The sequence below is a fragment of the Myodes glareolus genome, chromosome 9 (assembly GCF_982192425.1).
Source record: "Myodes glareolus chromosome 9, mMyoGla1.1, whole genome shotgun sequence".
Lineage (NCBI taxonomy): Eukaryota > Metazoa > Chordata > Mammalia > Rodentia > Cricetidae > Myodes > Myodes glareolus.
The window spans coordinates 23,908,986-23,928,869 of record NC_142034.1 but is presented as its reverse complement, the minus strand read 5'-3'; the positions used below and the strand labels follow the sequence as shown (position 1 = coordinate 23,928,869).

At 45.2% G+C, this 19,884-nt stretch overlaps 1 protein-coding gene across 3 annotated transcripts in view; it reads left to right on the top strand.

Annotated features, from left to right (window-relative positions):
* Positions 1-17,135, top strand: part of Wipf2 (WAS/WASL interacting protein family member 2) — a 34,576-nt gene extending 17,441 nt beyond the window's left edge. For all 3 annotated transcript variants that reach the window (XM_087910021.1, XM_087910020.1, XM_087910022.1), the window contains exons 3-8: positions 3,493-3,625; positions 4,327-4,443; positions 5,568-6,224; positions 9,659-9,868; positions 12,995-13,096; positions 13,403-17,135. In XM_087910021.1, coding sequence (XP_087766147.1) covers positions 3,493-3,625; positions 4,327-4,443; positions 5,568-6,224; positions 9,659-9,868; positions 12,995-13,096; positions 13,403-13,443 — 1,260 coding nt within the window. In that variant the 3' untranslated portion in view covers positions 13,444-17,135. The remainder of the gene's footprint in view (positions 1-3,492; positions 3,626-4,326; positions 4,444-5,567; positions 6,225-9,658; positions 9,869-12,994; positions 13,097-13,402) is intronic.
* The last annotated feature ends 2,749 nt before the right edge of the window (positions 17,136-19,884 follow it).

The following is a 19,884-nucleotide window of genomic DNA, read 5'->3' as shown; positions in this document are numbered from 1 at the left end:
CCACTCTTTCACTCTGAGCTTGCTCTGTAGCTCTGTTTTTTTTTTAAATTTATATTTACTTTACATGTATTGCTTGCATGTATGTATGTGCACCACATGCATGCCTCATGCCACAGGAGGCAGGAGAGGGCTTTGGGATCCTCTGGAACTAGAGTTCCAAGCAGCTGTATGGCCAGAAGTGGGTGCTGGGGACTGAACCTGCATCCTCTGAAAGAGCAATAAATGCGGGCTGGAGAGATGGCTCAGTGGTTAAGAGCTCTGCCTACTCTTCCAAAGGTCCTGAGTTCAATTCCTGGCAACCACATGGTGGCTCACAACCATCTGTAATGAGATCTGGTGCTCTCTTCTGGCCTGCAGACATACACACAGACAGAAAACTGTATACATAAAAAAAATGAATTTTTTTTTTAAAAAAAAGAGCAATAAATGCTCTCAAGGATGGAACCACCTCTCCAGCACCCACCCCTCTTGTGGTTTGTTTTGGTTTTTGTTTGTAACAGGATCTTGTTATGTAGTCCAGGCTGATCTTGCTGGCCTTAAACTTTAGGTCTTCTTGTCTCATTCCCCCAAGTGCTGGGGTTACAGGTAAGAGATAACCATGTCCACTAATATTTTAATCATTTTTAATACCATCTATAACTTTAATATATATTTGACCTTGAAAGACTTTTCCCTAGCATTTTGAGACAGGATCTTGTTATGTGGCTGGCCAGTAACTTGCTATGTAGCTCAGACTGGCCTCTATTTTGCAGTGTGATCCTTTTTTCTCTGCCTTCTGCACGCTTCCGGAGTGTAGGCCTGAGCAACTGCCCAGCTGCATCCTGAATTCTTGAAGCTACTTAGGAGACACATTTAATTGCAGGCAGTGGAAGGAGATAGAGAACACACAAGCCTTTGCCTCAACTAGTTTGGACTTCTGAGAGGTCCTCTGAGAACCACACTGACATGTTTTGTTCCCTGTCCTGCTTCATTCCAAATGGAGATTTGGACGCATGGAGTTGGAGCTAGTGTTTCTTCCTAAGCTACCTGTCTTACCAAGTAGGTTAGTCTCATTTCTCTAACATCCTTGAGAGGGGTTGAGGATTTGAGTGGTAGTTTCCTGCTACCATTTCATCTCCTCTCCTACTCCCAGGCTGTTAAGACTAATTAGGGTCTCCTTTCTCATTAGCGTTAAAAAAAAAAAGAAAAAAGAAAAAAAGACTAATTAGGGTCATGCTTTATCTTGTGCCCAATGTAGGGCGCGATCCTAATTAATCTTAATAATAAAAACACGGAGTCAGATATTGGGGTAACAGCTGAAAGAAGTAAAGGGTCAGCCACAGTCACCTCTTACCTCTTCGATTCCTCAAACCGAAAAGGACCAAGCTACTGTCTGTGCCCCCACCTTATCACTTCCTCTGTCTGCCCAGCCATATCACTTCCTGTCGCCTGTTTGTACAGACCTCCAGACCTGTGTGGTTAACTGGTGGCTAGCTCCACCCTCTGATCTTCAGGCAAGCTTTATTTGTCAGAACACAAATGAAATATCACAACATTTCCCCCTTTTTTTGTCTAAAATAAAAAGAGACGGTTATAGTTAACATAGAAAAACTATGTACAGTAAGTACAATAACAATATACAGCATATATAGTCAAGAATTACATTAACAATGTCTAGTCCATTAGCATTTGACAAATTAGAGAAAATGCATTAAAAATTTTTATTGTTTTATTTTATATGTATGGTATTTTGCCTGCATGTATCTGTATACCATGTGAGTGACTGGTGTCCTCAAAGGCCAGAAGAGGCCATCAGATCCCCTGAAAGTGGAATTACAGACAATGATGAACTGCCATGTATAAGCTAAGAATTGAACCCAGGTCTTCTGGAATAGCAGCAAATGCTCTTTTTCCAGCTCCAGGCCATTTTAATTAATTTTATTTTATGTTCATTGATGTTTTGCCATGGGTGTCGGGTCTCTTAAAACTGGACTTACAGATAGTTGTGAGCTGACTTGTGGGTGCTGGGAATTGAACCCAGGTCTTTTGGAAGTGCAGTCAGTGCTCTTAACTGTTGAGCCATCTCTAACCCCTTCCAGTCCATTTTAAAGCCAAGTCTATCGTGTCTTATTCTCTACCAAGAAAGGAAGAAAATTAGGCATACCACTTGGGAGGCAGAGACAGGCAGAACTCTTAATTTCCAGACCAGCCTGGCTACACAGTGAGACCCCATCCAAAAAAAAAAAAATTCAAGTTTGGGTCTCAAAAGTTAAGAGCAACACTTTACTGCTCTTGCAGAGGACCTAGGTTCAGTTTCCAGCACCCATGTGGTGACTCGTAACTACTTATAACCCTAGTTCCAGGGGATCTGATACTCTTTTTTACCTCCTTGAGTACCAGATACACAAGTAATGCACATGCATATGTAAATACATACATACATACATACATACAATATAGGCAAAACACTCATATACATAAAAATAAATCTTTTAAGAAAGGTTTTTATTTTTAATTATGCGTTTATGTGTGGGTCTGTGCACGAGTGCAACTGCCTGTAAAGGCCCGAGACATTGACTCTCCCGGAACTGGAATTATAGACAGTTGTAAGCTGCATGTGGGTGCTGGGGATCCCTCTGTAAGAGCAGTGGCTGCTATTAACCACTGAGCCATTTTTCCAGCTCCAAATATAATCTCAGCATTTGAGAGGCAGAGGCAGAAGCAGATCTCTGAGTTAGAGGCCAGCTTGGTCTACAGAGTGAGTTTTAGGACACACAGGGCTACACAGACTCTCGCTGTGCAAACCTCACCACCTGAACTCAAGTCTCTAGACCCCAGAGTGGAAGGAGAGATCCAGCTCAGAAAAGTTGTCCTCTGACCTCTGCACTTTGAGCATGGGCACACACAGTAATGACGGATAATATTTTGAAGTTTAAAATATTGGTTCTGATGTCTGCTAATCATGTGTCCTAAACTTTCTAGAACTGTTATTTCCTCAGTTTTAGAGTAGGACTATTAAGGTCTACTGTATAACATCAGGTAGAAGACAAAGTAGCAAGAAGGTAGCAGGTTTTGCTGGGATAAGATTCTGCAGAGTCAGCATTGGGGTGTGAATTCTTGTTTGACCAATTATTAATTGCATGACCATCAGAAACTATTCAGCTTCTGATCCACACTTTTCAAATCTGGATATTGATAATCCTATCTTTCTGTAGGAGTATTTCAGGTTTTAAATGAGGTAATATAAGTGCTAATACTTAGCACAATGCCTGAGGCATAGTGACTGCCCAGAAAAAGCTGTGCTGGCGATGGTGCTACATTAATATGTCCAAGATTGGAGGGTGGTCTGTGTCCTTCACAGAAGAATGATGGCACAAAGTGATATTGCTACTTGGTGCATATATCTGAATGTGTTGTGGCATCTTACGGGATCCCTTGGCTTAAGTCATTTATGCTAAGCTTATGATAAAAGGAGCTTTTAGGGTAAAGTTACACATTTCCTTCTTCCTCCAGGCAAACACAGAGCAGCCCAAACTCAGTAGAGATGAGCAGCGGAATCGAGGAGCCCTCTTACAAGACATTTGCAAAGGGACCAAACTGAAGAAGGTGACCAACATTAATGATCGGAGTGCTCCTGTCATTGAGAGTGAGTCGAAGCTTTTGCCCTAGGGTAGAGTGAGGGTCCCAGGATTAGAAGACTTCTGGACATCACATTTGTTGTATTCTCTCCAGTGGGAAAATGGTGTCCTGGATATCTTGACTTTCCTTCCAGCTGTGGAGTTGAACATTATGACAGCTCTTGTCAGCTCTTCTCAGGGTTAAAGTCCTCCCCTGCTGATGGTAGTGTTTGTTAGGACCCATCTGTGGCTGTTCTCAGGAGACCACCACATTCCTAGAGGCTTCCTGGCTGAAAGCAAGGATGGTTTTACAATTACTATACAAGTCCATTCTTGCAGGCCTCAGGAACGTTTGTTCGCACTTCCTCGTCTCCCCCGCCCCCAATGTGGGGAAGAAGGCCCAGAGAACTGTCAAGCCTGTCTATTTTAATCGACTTGTTCTCCTTCCCCCTAAATAAAAATGGCTCCTCCTTTCTTTTGTCCTTTTAGTTTGCTTGTTTTTTGTAATAATCCTTGCATGAAGGTGTGCAGCTGCAAGGCCTAGGTGCCCTTGGGTTTGTGTGTTTTAGTGATAGTGCTGCTACTATTGCTGCCGCTTCTTGATAGAGAGGCAAAGGCAAGATTGGTACGTTTGTAAATTAGAGCCTAGATAGAGGAATCGTTTCTTCTCAGGCTTGACTTGGTCAGCAGCTCAGAGCATGTGAAATGAAACCTCATCTCTGCCTTCCAGAGCCCAAAGGGAGTGGTGGTGGCTATGGCCCTGGAGCTGCTGCTTTGCAACCCAAGGGAGGTCTCTTTCAAGGAGGAGTGCCCAAGCTGCGCCCTGTGGGAGCCAAGGATGCTTCAGGTATCTGAGAAGTTAGCTCTTGGCCTATCTCCCAACAGTGTTTGTTTTTTTGACTTGCTCCAAGTGTGCTATCTTAGGTTTAAAACTGGGGTTGAAGGTGGGAGGAAGAAGAGACAAGCATAGTTGTTGCCCAGTAAAGCAGAGCTGAGAGTTAAATAAAAATGTGTTTGACTTAGGTAAAGAAAATGTGAACTGCTGTTGTAGCATGTGACTGCAGTTCCACCTGCAGGGTTGAGGCAGGAAAATCACAAGTTTGAGTTCAGACTGAACCGCAAGAGTTGAGAGCCTGCCTTAAAGAAGCAAAAAAGATTCTAAGTGCTGGGTTGTAGCTCAATGCGTTGAAGTCTTGGCTAATGTGTATGAAGACCTGAGTTTAGTTCCTAGCACTGCATAAACCAAGCTAGGTGGTATACATGTAATCCAAGAACTTGGGAGGTAGAGGCAGGAAAATCTCAGATATTGAAGTTCATCCTTGACTACTTTCTGAGTCTGAGGCCAATCTAGGTTACATGAGACCTGATCTCTAAATACATAAATAACTGCATTCAGAATATTGATACACACACACAAAGGTGTATACACACAGAGAATAGATTACTATTCGGCCCTGCAGAAGAAATTAATGTTATTTGTGACAACAGGGACAGACCTAGAGGACATTGTGTTGAGTGAAATAAGCCAGAAACAGAACAACAAACCAGCATGGTGGTGCACACTCAGGAGGCAGAGACAGGCAAATCTCTGTGTATTTGAGGCCAACCTGGTCTACAGAGCAAGTTCCAGGACAGTCAGGGGTACATAGATATGCCCCCTAAAAAAAAAGGGGGGGGTAAAATAAATGAATGTAATTAAATTCAAATGTGTTCATTTTGTGTCAAGAGACTCTGAATCTGAAACCTGATTAAAACTCAGAGCTAGGGCTAGCGATGTGGTTCAGCAGTAAGGCAAATATTTTGCATGCTTGAGGTTCTGAGCTTGAGCCCAGTCCACAGGAAAGCAAACAGACCCAAGAACTTTGCTGGTACTTTCTCAGCTGTTGTGCAAGGTGCACTGAGGAGGCTGGGTCAACCAGAGACCTGACCGATGCGCATGTAACTGTTAACACAGTGTTCTGTTATTTGTAGATACTGTAGCTGCTAAGCCAGCCCTACAAGTCCCCAGTTCTCGAGCTGCTGCTCCGAGGCCTCCAGTGTCTACAGCCAGTGGGCGTCCTCAAGATGATACTGACAGCAGCCGAGCCTCCCTCCCAGAACTGCCTCGGACGCAGAGACCCTCTTTACCGGACCTCTCCCGTCCCAATACCACTAGCAGTACAGGCATGAAACACAGCTCATCTGCTCCTCCCCCACCACCTCCAGGGCGCCGTGCCAATGCGCCCCCTACTCCTCTGCCTGTGCACAACAGCAAAGCTCAGGCCTACAACAGGGAGAAACCCTTGCCTCCAACACCTGGACAAAGGCTGCACCCGAGTCGAGAAGGACATCCTGCTCCACCCCCTGTAAAACCACCTCCTTCCCCTGTGAATATCAGAACTGGACCAAGCGGCCAGTCTCTGGCTCCTCCCCCCCCACCTTACCGCCAGCCTCCTGGGGTTCCCAATGGACCCTCAAGTCCCACTAATGAGTCAGCCCCTGAGCTGCCACAAAGACACAATTCTTTGCATAGGAAGACACCAGGGCCAGTCAGAGGCCTTGCACCTCCTCCACCCACTTCTGCCTCCCCCTTCTTATTGAGTAACAGGCCACCTCCCCCAGCCCGAGACCCTCCTAGTAGGGGAGCAGGTAAGTGTTCGGAAGCCTTTTCTCTTTTCTCTTTGCTTTTTCTAAGAATGTCTCTTCAGTGATTAGAGTAAGAGTTCATGTATTCACCTGGTTTATTGGGTGCCCTTTATGTGTTGATAATTGTTCGGGAAGAGATTAAAAAACTTGTTGTGCACAACCTAGTGAATATATATATATATATATATATAAATATGGTATATAGTATGTTTTAGAGAAATACAAACCAGGGAAAGATGATGGTATTTGAATTAGAGGAGAGTTAGAGTGAGAAGAGGCTTATGCTGTATGGTGTCAGTGTGAAGTGGATCTGAAATAGGAACAGTCATCACTCTGGACGGCAGGGAGGCCATTGCGAAAGGACTAGAATGAGTTGGGAGCTGGCAAGAGGGAAAGTGGGAAAGCTAGGTCTTCTGGGATAATGTGTAGGACTCTGGGAAGATTTGGAGCTGACCTTGTCCCATTCCAAGTGAATTATTTTCTTTTCGAGACAAGGTCTCCATGTGTACCTTTGACTGGTCTGGAACTTCGTATGTAGAACACACTAGCCGTGAACTCATAGAGATCCATCTGCTTCTGCCTGCAGAATGCTGGGATCAAAGATGTACACTAGCACACTTGGCTCTAAATAAATGTATATATAAAATTAAAAAACAAAACAACAACAAAACCACATGCTAGCTGGGCGTAGTGTGGCACACCTTTAATCCCTGAACTTGGGAGGCAGGTGGATCTCTGAGTTCAAAGCCAGCCTAGTCTACAAAGCGAGTCCACAACAACTAGGACTGTGTTACACAGAGAAACCCTGTTATGTAAAACAAAAAACAACAACAAAAAACACATGCCTGGTGGCAGGAGAGATGTGGCTCAATGGTTAAGAGCACTAACTGCTCTTCCAGAGCACCTGGGTTGGTTTCCTAGCACCCACACATTGGCTCACAACTGTCTGTAGTGTCAATTTCAAGAGATCTCATGCTCTCTTATGGTCTCTGAGGGCATCAGACACACATGGTGCACAGATTTGCATGTAAGCAAAACACCCATGCATAGTAAATAATAAAAATTAAGCACAAAAAACAAAACAGGAAAAGTGAACTTGGTAGAGTGATGGAAAAGGAGCAGGATAAAGGACGTGGTCCTCCGTGTGCAGTGCTGCAGAAAGGCCAGCTGGACACTGAGAACTGGCTGTGGACTGAACATCGGGACCCTTCGTGGAGCATTGGTAGAGAAGTAGTAGGTGAAAGGTGAAAGAGGAAGCAAATTGGGGTAGGTTCACGAATTAGGAATGGATGCCAGCTGTGTTGGAGGCTGGAGCAGAGGCTGGCTTGAGCCACAGGAGTTTGAGGTCAGCCTGGGCAGTGTAGGGAGACTGTGTGTGACCAAAACCAGAAAAGAACATTTAAGAAAGCAATATATAGGAACCTTGGTGAAGGCCTGGTTGAGTGTGTCCATATACAAATAGAACGGTTGCGAAAGCACTGCTGCTTTTCCTGCGGACCTGGACTTGGCTCCCAGCCCATATCACATCTGCTCACAACCTCCTGTAACTCCAGCTCCAGGGGATCTGATGTCCTCCTCTGGCCTCCATGGGCACTTGTGCACACATGGCACACATACAGACATGCAGGCACACACATGCATAAATAAAAATAAATACAAATTGTGTTGCCTGTAAATTTGTGCTCCCAGTAGCACCTTTTTTGGTTTTTCGGGGCAAGATTTGTAGGTGTAACAGCCCTGGCTGTCCTGAAACTCATTTTGTTAACCAAGCTGGCCCCAAACTCACAGAGATCCGCCTGCCTCTGCCTCTCAAGTGATGGGATTAAAGAGATGCACCACCATGGCCGACTTCAGTAACAGTCTTTTAGAGGGCACCCCAGACAGCAACCTGATAATATTGATGACATGGTATTTCCTTGCCTATAGCCAGCCATAAGATAGCCCAGGATTCTGTAAAGTTCAGGTTTAAAGGGAAAAAATGCACACATCAGGTGGGGGACAGCTGGAGAGACAATGGCTGCTCTGCCAGAGAACCCAGGTCAGTTCCCTGCACCCAGTTCCAGGGGTATCTGGAATACTCTTTTGCTGACCTCTGCTGGCATGAGGCATGCGTATGGTTCATACACACACACGCAGGCAAACACGGAGGCACATAAATAAATCTAAAAAATAAAAAGGTTTTAACTTGTAGATTTTAAAAGACTTTTTTTTAAAAGCCAAATATTTTTTTTAATCTTTATTTCATGTACATTGCTGTTTTGCCTGCATGAATGTCTGTGTGAGGGCATCAGATCCCCTAGAACTGGAGGTATAGACAGTTGTGAACTGCCATGTGGGTGCTGGGAATTGGACCCAGGTCCTCTGGAAGAACAGCCAGTGCTCTTTACCACTGAGCCATCTCTCCAGCCCCCTTATAAGACTCTTAATGTGAACAATCCTCTGTCTTTCTAATCCCATTCTGTAATAAAAGCAGAGAAAATAAAACTGAGGTAAGTAGTTTCTGGTCTGCAGATTTCTTGCTTTTCATATACTATGAGTTGTATTGTGTCCAGTAGCCATGAGCATGGGTCAAGGGGAGGCCTCAGCCTGCTGTCCGCTCAGTTAACAGAGCAGAAGTTCTGAGTAGCCCACAGTCTTGAGGAGTGGCTGTATTTGTTGTATAACATGGAGCAAATTTCTCTGATTCTCTTGAGTTTGTTTTTTGTCTGTAAGCTAGAAGTGTATGTAAAAAATGTAGTGTGCTGTTGAACTTGTTTTATGTAAAGGGCGTCTAAGTGATTCATGGATTTATTTTTATTAAATCACATTATAACAATATTATATGATACTACATGTTTGTTTCTGTGGAGGCTGAGCAGAAAGCAGCAAATTCCAGACCAGCCTTGTCCACAGAGTAAGTTCTAGGACAGCTGAGGCTGCACACAGAAGCCTTGTTTTGTTACAAAAAACAAAACACACAACAGATCAAACTAAACAATGGCAGAGGGAGGGAACAGAGTGGAGGAACAGCAACAGCCACCCCAAGGCTCCTTGTAGAGTTCGATTCTCTCTTTCATTTTCTATGATTTGTTTGCTTTATTTTGTTTATCGAGACAGTGTTTCTCTGTCTAGTCCTGGCTCTCCTGGGAACTCTGTAGACCAGACTGGCCTCAAACTCAGAGCTGCACCTGCCTCTGCCTCCTGAGTGCTGTAAAGGCATGTGCTACCACTACCTGGCGTTCTCTGATTTTTACTTTATAGTTGGTGTATAAAACAATGAATTTCGTTACAGCATTTCTATACACCTGTATCATTGTGCATTTCTCACATTTGCTCCCTCACTAGCGGCTCCCCCCACTCTGCCCCCTCCCTGGCTGCTTTCTTAGCTTGTGTCTCTCAAGCCCTTCTTTCCTTTGCCAGTTCCAACACAAGCCAACTGCTTTGGATTTTAATTGCAGCTCCTCCACCCCCTCTACCCATGGTTCGAAATGGTGCCAGGGATGCTCCTCCTCCCCCACCACCTTACCGAATGCATGGGTCAGAGCCTCCAAGCAGAGGAAAGCCCCCACCTCCACCCTCAAGGACGCCAGCTGGGCCACCCCCTCCTCCACCACCACCCCTGAGGAATGGCCATAGAGACTCCATCACCACTGTCCGTTCCTTCTTGGGTAAGTTGTCAGTGATTTGTTTGTTTGTCGTTTCAAGACAGGGTTTCACTGTGTAGGCCTGGCTGTTCTGGAATTCACTCTGTAGACCAGGCAGGCCTCAAATTCACAGAGATCCTCCTAAATGCTGGGTGGCATTCACCACCACCGCCAGCTAATAGTGACTTTGTCTCATAGTTCTGGTGGTGACTTCACCGACTCACTGGTGCCTTAGCTGCCAGATGGCTCCTGTAGATGGAGAATAGGCCAGAGCAGCAGTCTTGTTCGCAGCAGGTCCCCTCCTGACTTTTTCTCTGACTTGTGCTTCTGAACCATTGACATTCCTTTCCTTACATGAACAGATTGAAATCAAGTCGTCAGGGTTCATACTGATTGTAAAGCTACTCTCAGGTCCCCACAAGAATCACCAATTAATGGGGGCTGGAGAGATGGCTCAGAGGTTAAGAGCACTTGCTGCTCTTCCAAAGGTCCTGAGTTCAATTCCCAGCAACCACATGGTGGTTCACAACCAGTGATAATGAGATCTGGTGCCCTCTTCTGGTGTGTACATGTTAACAGAATATATGAATAATAAATAAATAAATCTAAAAAAAAAAGAATCACCGATTAAGCTTCCCATCAGAGACTGCCCTCTTTATTCACATACATCCTAGAATTATGTGTTCAAGGAGGGGAGTTCCTTCCTGGTTACTTAAAAACTCAAGAGGCTTAGGATGAAACTCAGTGGTACAGCATTAGCCTAACGTGTACAAGGTCCTGGGCTTAATCCCACAGTATAGAAACAGCACGAAAAGCCAAACAAGCTTAGCTGGCAGAGGCCCTTAGTTTGAGCCCCAGCACTACAAAAACAAAACATGCAGAGGCCAGTGACAAACCAGCTGTATGTTTTTGAGGACGTCATTTTATTTATTTGTACCCCACTGTTATTATGTAGAGAAGCAGGAAATTGACTAGAACAGGCACATATTGGATCATGTTTCCCAAGCTTATAAATGTTGAGATCTCTACTTAAGAGAAATCACCTCTTGGTCTAGAATAGAGCCATAAGTTGTACTCTTTTGAAGATGCGTAGTGTAGACCATGATTTATCTTGAAACCATTAACACTCAAAGTTCTTCAGGGTTGCTCCTCCATCACTACCCCCGACACAGCCCAGCCTGTTCTTAACAGTTGCACGAGAGTTTTGCTTTGAACGTACATTCTTACTGCAGAAGCCTCTGAATGTAGTGGGGCATGGTGGCATGTGTCTAGTCCCAGCACACAGGGTTTAGCTGGTGCAGGAGAATCTTAAATTCAAAACCTGTCTGTAATACATAGTAAAACTCTATCTAAACAAACAAACAAAAAACTTTGAATAGAAAGAGGATCTCTTGAGATGTGATCATGCCATGCCCAAAAGACGTAAGACGTTTGAATCTTATGAAGAGGTCATAGAGAGTGGGAGTGGAGCTAGACATGGCTGACTGAACTGTGTTGCAGAGCAATATAGGGTAACCAAGGCTGAAAGAAAGTTTTCCAATTAAAACTCTCGCTAGCTAGAGAGACATTTGAGGTTAATGACTACCACTCCTTAAATTTAATTCAGTTTGTTTCCCATAGCAACAGTCTTATAAGCCTACCTTGTTTCTGGAGCAAGGTGATACTTCTTTCTGCTTGCACATACACTGTGCTCCTTTCCCAAAGTGTCTGAATTTTGGTGGAAAGATGTAGAGTCAGCCTTTGACTCCTTTACATTCAGAATTTTAAAAGGCTAGGTACTGGTTCTGGTTGTGTGGCATTCACCTTGATCCTAGCACTTTGGAGGCAGAGTCAAGCAGATCTCTGTGTGTTTGAGACCAGCATGGTCTCAGGTTAGCCAAGGCTACATAGTGATACCCTGTCTCAGAACAAACAAAAATAATAATAGCTTGGCAATGGTGGTGCATGCCTTTAATCCCAGCACTTGGGAGGCAGAGACAGGTAGATCTCTGTGAGTTTGAGACCAGCCTGGTCTACAGAGTGAGTTCTATGATAGCTAGGACTATACAGAAAAACCCTGTATCATAATCATAATAATAATAATAACTTGTCTTAGTTTAGGTTTCTATTGCTGTGATGAAATACCATGACCAAAAAGCAAGTTGGGGAGGAAAGGGTTTATTTGGTTTACACTTTCATATTGCAACTCACCACTGAAGGAAGTCAAGACAGGAACAGGGCAGACACCTGGAGGCAGGAGCTGATGCAAAGGCCATGGAGAGGTGCTCCCCATGACTTGCTTAGCTTGCTTTCTTATAGAACCCAGGATCACAGTCCAGGGATAGTACCACCCACAATGAGCTGAGTCATTTCCCATCAATCGCTAATAAGAAAATTCCCTATAGCCAGATTTTATGGAGACATTTTTTCAATTGAGGATCCCTCCTTTCAGATAACTCTACCTTGTGTTAAGTTGACATAAAACTATCCAGCACACGAATAAAGGGGCTGGAGAGATAGCTCAGTAGTTAAGAGTATTGGGTACATTTTCGGAGGACCCACGTTCAATTCCCAACACCAACATGGAGCCTCCGTAACAGTCTGTAACTCCTGTTTCAGGAAAACTGAGGCCCTCCATTAACTTCTGTGGGTGCTGTGTGCACATGGTGCCCAAACATACATGTAGGCAAAACACACACAGTTTAAAAGGATTATTTTTTTTCTCTGTATGTATATGTTCACATGTGCACCTTTATGTGTTTAATGTATGTGTACAGGTGATTATGGAGGCCAGAGGTCAACATTAGATGTCTTCCTTCATTGCTCTCCACCATATTTGTCTTAGATAAGGTCTCTCACTCAATCCGGAGCTCTGCAATTGGTCTGCCTGGCTGGCCAGCAAGCCCTAGTGATTGATACTCTTATTTCTGCCTCCACAGCCCTTGGTTACAGGCTCCTGCCACCATACCCAGCCCCAAATAAAGGGTCTTTGGGTATCCACTGTTCATCAGAGGCACCCAGGATGATGCTTTTGTTGTCTTAGGAACTTTGGTTTGGTGGGTAGAGCAGGCTCTCCATACAGCAGAACCCAGAGGAGATTGGTAAATAGGAAGGGTCCTAAGACATCCCTTTCTGTGGGAGGCATGATGTAATACTCTTCTCTTTTCACAGATGATTTTGAGTCCAAGTACTCCTTCCACCCAGTAGAGGACTTTCCTGCTCCAGAGGAGTATAAGCATCTTCAGAGAGTATACCCCAGTAAAACAAACCGAGGTGAGAGAGGAGTGAAGAAAGCTTCTGTGTTTGCATGCAACATAGAGTTTGTGTTTTCTGGGATTAGAGTTTGCTTCTGCACGTGTAGAGGTCAGCAGGAGTTGGTTTTTCTCCTTCCACCAAGTCCCTTGGATCCTGGGAACTAACTTGGGTCAGCAGTCTTGGCAGCAAGTGCCCACCTTCCAAGCCATCTCTTCAGCAATAGTCTCTGTTGTTAAAAATTGACTCAAAGAGCCTGTCTCACTTCAGAAATGTTATTTAGGGTCTGGTAAGGGAGCTCAGTGTCTATGATTCTTGTTTCTCCAGCTGCCCGTGGAGTCCCACCTCTGCCACCCGTTCTCAGGTGAAGCCTGTCTTGGTCCTGCTCCTCAGGAAAAGGATGGACCTCCTCTTCTCAGATGGTCCCCCAACCTGTAAAACCTGCATGAGAGCTCCTACAGTGTTTCTCCAGTGCAACCAACCCTAAGCATCCTCCTGGCCCAGTTCCATCTATGTATCTCATCTCTGGACTTGGTGATTGGATTCTTTCTGTTGGCAGTAGGGTCTCAAGCCCTGTATCCAACCCTCTTCCAGCAAGCCCTGCTAAGCCAGAAGAGGAGAAAGCCTCCGTTTCTCCTGCTTTCTTCCAGGGAAAGGTGCCTTGTTATGGTGAATGGACACACACGGGGCAGGGTAGAGAATGGTACCCCTGCCTACTGTTATTCGCCAAGGGGGAAGTGTGGTGTGTGCATTGTATTCCATAGTTGAGGAGGTTGGTGTGGCCAGGACTGTTGATGAAAGGGTACTTTTCGTGAAGCAGTCGGAGTTTGCAGAAGTGACCTGTTTTAAAGGTCAGATTACAGAAAGGACAAAGAAATGGGTCTTCGCCATTTTTTAGAGTGTTTTGGTTTTGTTCTCATCCCTCTTCTCCCTGTTCCAAGGGGTAAGTTGTACATACACTAAATACTAATCAGTGAACTAGACAATAAAAGAAGGGGACAAAGTAAACTGAGGATCATTCCAGAGCTAGTTGGCTCCTCTGTAGCTGAGGGTCAGGGCCGTCTGCACCCTTTGAGACCCCCTGCCTTTCCCCGGAGTGCTTCCCGTCCCTCAAGAGAAGAGTCGCTTTTTGTTGGGTGCATTATTCATATTCCCAATTCACAAACCCCAGAAACTTCCTGTAAGAGATGAAAAGATGGGGTGAAGACCTTAACCTCAACCTCAAGTCGATCTCAGTTTTTTCTGATTAACCCTGAAATGGTCAGCAGCCCTTGGAGTCCTTCGGCACTTGGGGAATGCTCCAGGGAGACTAAGGGGAGGAGGAAGCACTTCACAGGAGGGTTGGGCTCTGGGGCTGCAAAGGTCTTGACAGCCTCCTCATACCCATCTCACACTCATCCCACAGCAGGGTGTTCCTGTTAGCTCTGCCACCCTACTTTCCCAAGACTGTGGGTGCTAAGCCCACAGAGTAGAAAATGGCAAGGAAATACATGGGGCCTTTGGGGAGCATATTCCGAGTCTTCTAAACCAAGAAGCACAAAGACTTAGGGAGGTATGCCGCACTCCAGTCAGTGGGTCTTCCTTGGCAGCCAGCAATACATTGTTTCTGTCTTCCACTGTAGGTAAACAGCACAGGAAAAATGGATGTTCCAACTGAGGTTGGTCTATTAGACAGTGAGTGTCTCTTCTCCAACAGCAGCGTGGGGCCCCAGGACTCCACACACTGGATAAGTTGGTTTCGTATAGTGATAGCCATGGACAAAGGCTGCTCCAACCTTGCATGACCATGGGGAAACCAGGTTGTCCTTTGACTCAAATAGGGGAAACTAGTTAAAAACTTTCAGATACGTCACAGGGTTAAACTGTCACAGGGACCTTTCTTTTCTTTTCCTTATTATTTTTATTATTTTTCAAGACAGGGTTTCTCTGTGAAAGCCCTGGCTGTCCTGGAACTCGTTCTGTAGACCAGGCTGGCCTCGAACTCACAGAGATCCACCTGCCTCTGTCTCCTGGGTGCTGAGATTAATGTCATACACTATCGCACCCGGCTCATAGGAACCTTTCTAATCTAGTGGAACATAGGCTAAGGATCTGTGTTTAATGCCAGGTGAAACCCAAATCTTCCAGTGTTGGTGAAGGTGGGCTTAACTTGGTTTATTTATTTATTGAGTGTTACCCTTTGCCATCTCCTGGACCACTTCGACTCTTGGGACAAACAATGATTAGGTCTCACCAGACTTCTAATTTGTTCACTACTTATTGTTCTTCTCAAATACATTAGCAGTCATCTCCCAGGAGTTCCCCCAGCATCCTCAAGTGAACAGAGCTCAGAGAGAAGAGCTGGTACTGCAGGAGTTCCAGGGTAGACGCTATTACTGAACTTTGACTGTGAAGTCTTCCCATTTGTTTTTGAAATGGGAGTTGATGCCTTTTGTACAATGTTATCAAAGTGTATAGAGACGTCCCCTTACTGAAACGTAAATCATCAGAATATATGATATAGCAAGTAAAGCCAAACCCCAGTTTTCACTGGGCTGATCCTCCTTCCACATGACCTGCGCTGTTCATATTCCCCAGGTTTGGATGGTGTCATGTGGGTATTGATTACATTTCCATTGTCTTTACCCAATGGGACAACTACCAAAAAAAGGCCTAGGTTTAGATCTGAATAAATGGGTATTCTCTAGAGAATGTTGATGACACAGCACCTAATTTAAATGTCTTTGCCTTATACATCATTTGGTCCCGCTGTTAATAACAGATTTATTATCAGTGTATGTTTGCTATTGAAGGTGGGAATGTGATCCTTAAAATTGTTGGTCTATTTTGTATGTTGTACAAAGCTTGTAATACAGGTTAAAGGTAGCGGGCTGCAAGAGCACTGAAAATTTCCCTTCTGAACTGTTTTTACCTGCTCATGGGATGTCATCTCTTCAGTGGGAGGTTGGGTGGTCTCACGTTGAGGCTGTTGCCTGATCAATTTAGTTCCTTTCTTCCCTCCCAAAGGGAAGAGACATTGCCCAGCTAAGCAGCAAGAAGCTTTGCCAACAGCTCTCCTGTGGGTTTTGTAGTGGTTTTCCCTAATAGGAAACACTCAGTAGCTGTTTCTTACTGCCCTATCTGAAGCTGGGCAGTGGCCTCTGATTTTCAAATGAGCTAGATGCCCCTCTTTCCCTGTCTCAAGTCACCAAACCTGGACCAAAGTGCTAGGACATTCCAGGTGTAGCTTTCTCTCTCCTGAGGGTTTGCTGCAGCTGCGGAGCCCTCCTGTTTTCTCAGCCTTGGCCAATTGTGTGAGCAGCTAGGGTTCTCCTAGCTGGTGGATGTGAGGCTATCATCACCAGGAATTTGTCCCTGCCCCCTTTCCTGGCGAAGGCAAGGGAACTAATCACTGTCATTGCACTAGGGGAATGAATTCCCTTACCCAGCGGCTTCCCAGCTTGAAACCCAGATTTACCTCCAGGGAGAGGTGAGGAGGAAAAAATAACTGTAAATAGATTTGCTGCAGAGCAACTCAGGGTTGGGGTATGTTGTAATTCTCCTGATCACTTGAAATAATCTGTAGGCTGAGTGCTTATGGGAGTGTGGGAGAAACGTGACTCCAGGGTCCTTCGTTCCGTGAAGCTCTGGGGGTGGAGTGTCGGGCATCAGAGGCCCTTTGATAGCACTGCTGCGCTGTCTGTCCTTCTGCAAACTCAGACCAGAGTCTTCACATTCCAGGTGTAATTTTTCTTTCCCTGTGACTCAGTCCCTAAGTTACATGGTCAAGGCGACTCTGAAGCCACCCAGATTTAACCCAGATTTAGGGAATGAGAGGGAAGAGAGGAGGCCATTATAATTCTGCTTTTAAGACTCATTTCTTAAAAATAAAATGAAGTAAAATGATAACCACCTTCAAAATCACATGCAGAAACAAAAACAACCCAACAACCATTTAACTGAAGGAAGGTGAAGGAAGGGTTCTGTTTCACTCAACTCCACGTTCATTGTGCCTTTACTTGTGTTAGATTTCTGTGCTTTCTACCCCCCCTTGTGAAGTAATTAAAATCTTCCTTGATAACTGCTGTTTCCTTTCCGCTCTTGATTCTTACAGCTTTGTGGGTTCCTTCTGTGATTGTCATGTCTTGCTCCCATGGTGGCAGAGGGACTTAGCACACCCTCTTTTTTCACGTTTTTGACTTTTGTCCTTTCCCACAGTTTCCAGTCTGGAAGTTAGAGTCAATGCTAAATTTTATTTAGCATTGGACCTGAGTGCGTGTGCGTGTGCGTGCGCGTGCGTGTGTGTGTGTGTGTGTGTGTGTGTGTGTGCGCGCGCGCGCACGCGTGTATGGGTGTGCCCATCATCTGCATGTGGATCAGTTTCTTTAAAAAATATAATTTATTGTGTGATTTATTTTGGAGTTTTTCATTCTGGTTCAGTGCTTCTCCACAATGGCGCTGATCTTTGCACCCATTGTCCCCTGACAGAAAATGTATAATCTGGTTTCAGGTCAAATTCCTTGGTACATTTCTTTCTTCTGGATGCTGTGCAGTTTAATTAATTAAATCTTTAAAAACAAAAAACAAACAAAAAAGAAAATTGTGTATTTTTGTCATGAGTAATAGTGGTGACAAGGGGAGGGAGGACATCCTCCTCTGGGTAAGGGTGGCAGATGGATCTCAGGTTCCCGAGGAAGGACGTGTGCCGATGCGCATGGCAGAAGCACCTGCAGCTCTCAGAGGACTTCTCTGCCTGGGTGTCTTAAAAAAGTAACCACTTGTGGCTCCGCTGACCAGTGATTCTGTCTTGTATTTGCTGCTTACCTCCCGTTGCCTTGATCTCAAGGCGCCCCCCCCCCCCCAGGCTCACTGTCTTTGTTTCCTTCCTTGTGACCCTCAGATTCTGTTACCTGCGCCTGATTCTCAAGCAGGTTGGCGGGGGGGGGGGGGGGGGGGGCAGGGCCTTTGGGATCTTGAGAATCCATTTGTGTGTGGGTGCTGCTGTTTATTTCTCCTCTTCACTGCTTGATTACTTAGGTTTGGTTTGGTTGGTTGATTTTCTTCGAGACAGGATTTCTCTATGTGTAGCCCTGACTGTCCTGGAACTCACTCTATAGACCAGGCTGGCCTCGAACTGAGAGATTGAGACTAGTCTGTCTGCCTCCCGATTGCTGGGATTAAAGAAGTGCCACCACCACCCAGCAAACATTTTCAGGTCTAGGAATTGTCATTACTGAGTGTGTCTTTTGTTTTGTTTTTGTTGTTCTTTTTCAAGACTAGGTTTCTCTGTGTAGCTCCTACTGTCCTGGAGCTCAACTTGTAGACCAGGCTGGCCTTGAACTCACAGAGACCCGCCTGCCTTTGCCCCCAGGAGGCCTGGCTTCAAAGTTGTGTAAGGTCCCATCTTCACTGCTTTTTAAGCTGAAATCTTAGCTGGTCTTCTTGAACTTTGATGTTAGGTGTTAAAACTCAGCCAGGCTTCTTTGTTACTGATCAGCTGACAGGAAGCAGCGAGTCTGCTGAGCTTGACTTGTACTCTCCCTGCTAGCAGAGTTCCCTCCCCACTGACTGGAAATACGGGTGGGGGTGTGGATCAAGCTCACAGAATCCAGATAGCAAAACCTGTGGGGGCCCCAGAGTGCCTGAATTCCCGATTTTTGACCAATCCTTGTTATTAATATGATTAATAAACTATTTATTGATTTTATTGTTCTTCCTAACTTAATAGTCCGCTTAAATGACCCTCAGCCTCCTTACCCTGTAAGTTCTCTTCCTGGGACAGGATTGCTGGTCTGTGTGTGTACCCTTACACACACTCAGAAAGCGGCCAGACAGGTCTCTCCAGTGTGCTGTGATGCCTGCTCGGTGATAAGAACATTAGCCTGCTCACTGGTGATTACCGAGGCCCCACTCTGCCTGCTCCAGGCGTGCAGACATGGACTGCAGCTTGCAGGAAGAAAGCTCCCCAGTATGTTGTCAATGGTAAGAGGAGGAGCATATCAACCTCAGGATCCCGACCTTTGACACCTCTGACGCCCAGTCTGAACTGTTTTTACGCGTAATTAAATTTGGTTTGCTACATTTATAGCCATGAGATTTAAAGGTCTATATATGTTATCCAACTATAAAAATCGCTCATGCAAATAGTGGACGTCAGCTTGACAGAATGTCCTGCCCGTCCCTTCATCTGGCAAGCGTTTATCATGTACTTTATAGCAGAAATCTACACAGGAAGATAACTCAGACATGGTCTTTGCCTTCAAAGCCTGTGGTCTAGCAGATCCTAGTCATCAGGAGGAACCTATGCAGGGAGAGAAACACATTCCAGCCAGGAGACAGTTCAAAGGTACAGAAAGGAACTGACGTGTGTGAGAGGTTACTGGAGGAAAGGCCTCCAGCGGATAACCTTTTACAGTTCAGTCCTTACATTCTGTTTGCAGTGGTCATTTCCTCTTGAGCTGCTGCTGCTTTTTTTTTTTTTTTAAACCTGGTGAGCGCTTTCTTAGGCTGCAGTATGCACGTTAAGCGCCTCCAGCTTTCGCGCTTTCTCCCCTGTACACGAGGTAGGTCGTGCATCATCATCTCTGAAGGAAGTAGAGGTGGTCACTTAAGTTCCTTTGTGCTAGTAAATGAGAAAGGCCGAATCATCTGAAAGCTTCCCTCCATGCTGTGTCCCCATTGGTGGCAGCTTGTTTTCTTTTGGAGTTCTTAGCTGCTAGAACAAAAAGTATCTAAGAAAATGTCCCCTTCACCATCTTGCACTGCTTAGAAACCATGCCTCAGAGCTTGGTCGTCTGTCATTAGAATGCAGAGACCAGCTCCTCGTGTTA